The sequence below is a fragment of the Rhagoletis pomonella genome, unplaced genomic scaffold (genome assembly GCF_013731165.1).
Source record: "Rhagoletis pomonella isolate Grant_MI unplaced genomic scaffold, Rhpom_1.0 Rhpom_scaffold_00005, whole genome shotgun sequence".
Taxonomy (NCBI): domain Eukaryota; kingdom Metazoa; phylum Arthropoda; class Insecta; order Diptera; family Tephritidae; genus Rhagoletis; species Rhagoletis pomonella.
Genome location: NW_023458559.1, coordinates 70,034,314 through 70,036,610, shown reverse-complemented (window position 1 = coordinate 70,036,610; position 2,297 = coordinate 70,034,314). Strand labels below are relative to the sequence as shown.

Here is a 2,297-nt window from a genome sequence, read left to right as displayed (position 1 = left end):
TTTTTTTAAAAAAAAAGTTATCAAGCTCTTAAAAAATCACCCGTTATTAGTTAAAAATAAATATTTTTCTACCAGAAAACTCTGTTTATCTGCAGGAGATTCCCAATAATAATACCCAATTGTTTATTTAATCATTTATTTTATAAGATAAGATTATCGATATACTAGTGAATAAAAAACTTGCGCATCCCCCTTTAGCAAATGTTTACCGGACATTTACGTTGCTAAGTGCATATATTTTGATATTTATCCAAGATACCATAAACCTGAACTTTGAAATTACTTTTCGAACGATCATTCATTTTTTGCATTGCTTCCGATATGTTTTCCAAAAATCGTTTATCATCAGACTGAATTTTATTTTCATTATCCTGGTATTTGTCTTTTGTTGCTGGTGCGTCTTTTGCTGTTGTTGCTGATCGTGAATCTGTTATTGTTTGCATTGTTTCCATTGCTCTAACTGCTGCTGCCCATTCTTCGTCTGAAATCGGCGTAAAATTGTCCTGCTCATGGTTGTTAACATTTTCATGGTTGACTATAAATTGGAGCTTAGTTGCCTCTGTTGTTGCTTTGGCTGCTGCTTCTAATGTTGTTGCTGCTCGTGGCTCTTTTGCTTCTGAACGAGTTACTGTTGCTGCTGCTAACGTCGATGGAGTGTTGTCTAACTCTTTATTGTTGTTTACTATTTCAGTATTCCCTAAACATGAGCGCATTGGCGGTATAATGAAGTAGTCCTTGATTGAGCCCTTAGTCTTTACATTCGTATTTGTAATCGCAGTGGTATTGGTTAAGTGCTTGCGCTTGCGCCATGATTGGATATTTTTCTTGACTAGTACTTCTCCTTTTGTAGCTTCTCTTCTTACGAATGGTTCTAGAAATGTTAGATGCTCAGCCAAATAGTAAGGTTGGATATTTGGATTGACGTGGCATTTTTCGATGCATCTTTTATAGCCAGTTCGAATCGTTTTCCAGCACTCTTTGCACTCAGATACTGAAAAAAGTACAAATTGCATGAGTTATTGTACAAACAAGAAAAAATCTTTTCAAAAGTAATTCCATAACTGGCATTTTTAAGGACGATTTTTAATAAAATCTTTCAGGAGGGGTTTATTTTTTAACCAGACTTTTAGAAGCCATGTTAACTCCTCGCAATCTCAGTAGAACAAATTGGAAATTTTGGTAAAAGTTACGTAAAAAATCTCAATCAAAACACATTAAACTTTTGGAAAGGTTTGGTAAAGAATTTTTGTTGAAAAATTTCGACAAATACATATCGTCACCTTAATTCACAAAGGCCGCAACCAACATATTTTTTTATTTTACAGAAGAAGCAAAACCACTATTCAATGAGTATCAAGAACAGGTTTGGGTTTTTTAAAAAGATGCTTGTAGCTCCGTTGTTTTTGGTACTAAAGCTGAGGCCCCACGATTGCCGCAATACACCTATTATTGCCTAATTTTATCCCCCAATTGTGTGATTCCCTAATAAATTGACGAATGCGGCAATAGAGGCCGGTTGCGGCAATCGTGTGATAGCTCGATTGGCAATCATGTGGCAATGAAAATTTAAAAATTTCGGCAATATTTATTGTGTTCTTGTGCGGCAATTGAAGTTGTTTATTAATAATTTCCTTTTTTGCTTCCTTGTGTGTCCAAAAATTACTAAAATGAATATTCTTCAATGAAATGAATGTTCTTGTATATATAAATATGTATAATCAATGACTTTAACTATTGAATTCTCGTAAAAATGACATAACATGTCTTTATCGATTTTTATTATAAAGTTTTTGTTTATGTGTTTATGGGTTTAAATAGTCCTACGTACACTTCATTAAATGTTCATTTGTTATTCAAGTATTTACAGTATTATGTAAAATAACATGAAGATGTAACTACATCAATAATTATGTTCGCTTAAGTACCCGCATCGAGGTTCTTGAACCCAACCCGTCTGAGTACCTCAAAAAGGTGAAATTTTTCGTAATGTACTTAAGCGGGTTTTACTGTATAGCTCATTGTCGAGCAAAACCCGCATACATCCAAATTGCAACCTTTTTACGAAAATTATAAACATTTCTTAAACTTTTGAACACAATTCCACGGTTTTTAACTTGGATGTCTAGAAAAAAAATTGTTATTCAGTTTTATAGCTCATTAAAATTTAATACAATAAGGTGCAAGTTTGAAGTAACTAAAAAATTCTGTTGATTTTTTATAAATTTTTTAGCTGACGGCATTGTGCACTTTCTTCTATGTAAATTACTTTGCAAACTGCATAACAAAATTTTTTTCTA

At 32.9% G+C, this 2,297-nt stretch overlaps 1 protein-coding gene across 1 annotated transcript in view; it reads right to left on the bottom strand.

The window, feature by feature from the left end:
- Window positions 1-122: 122 nt before the first annotated feature.
- Window positions 123-2,297, bottom strand: part of LOC118739460 — a gene marked incomplete in the record, with an annotated part of 5,164 nt that continues 2,989 nt past the window's right edge. Inside the window, 1 exon segment of the mRNA XM_036470809.1 lies at window positions 123-921. Coding sequence (XP_036326702.1) covers window positions 225-921 — 697 coding nt within the window.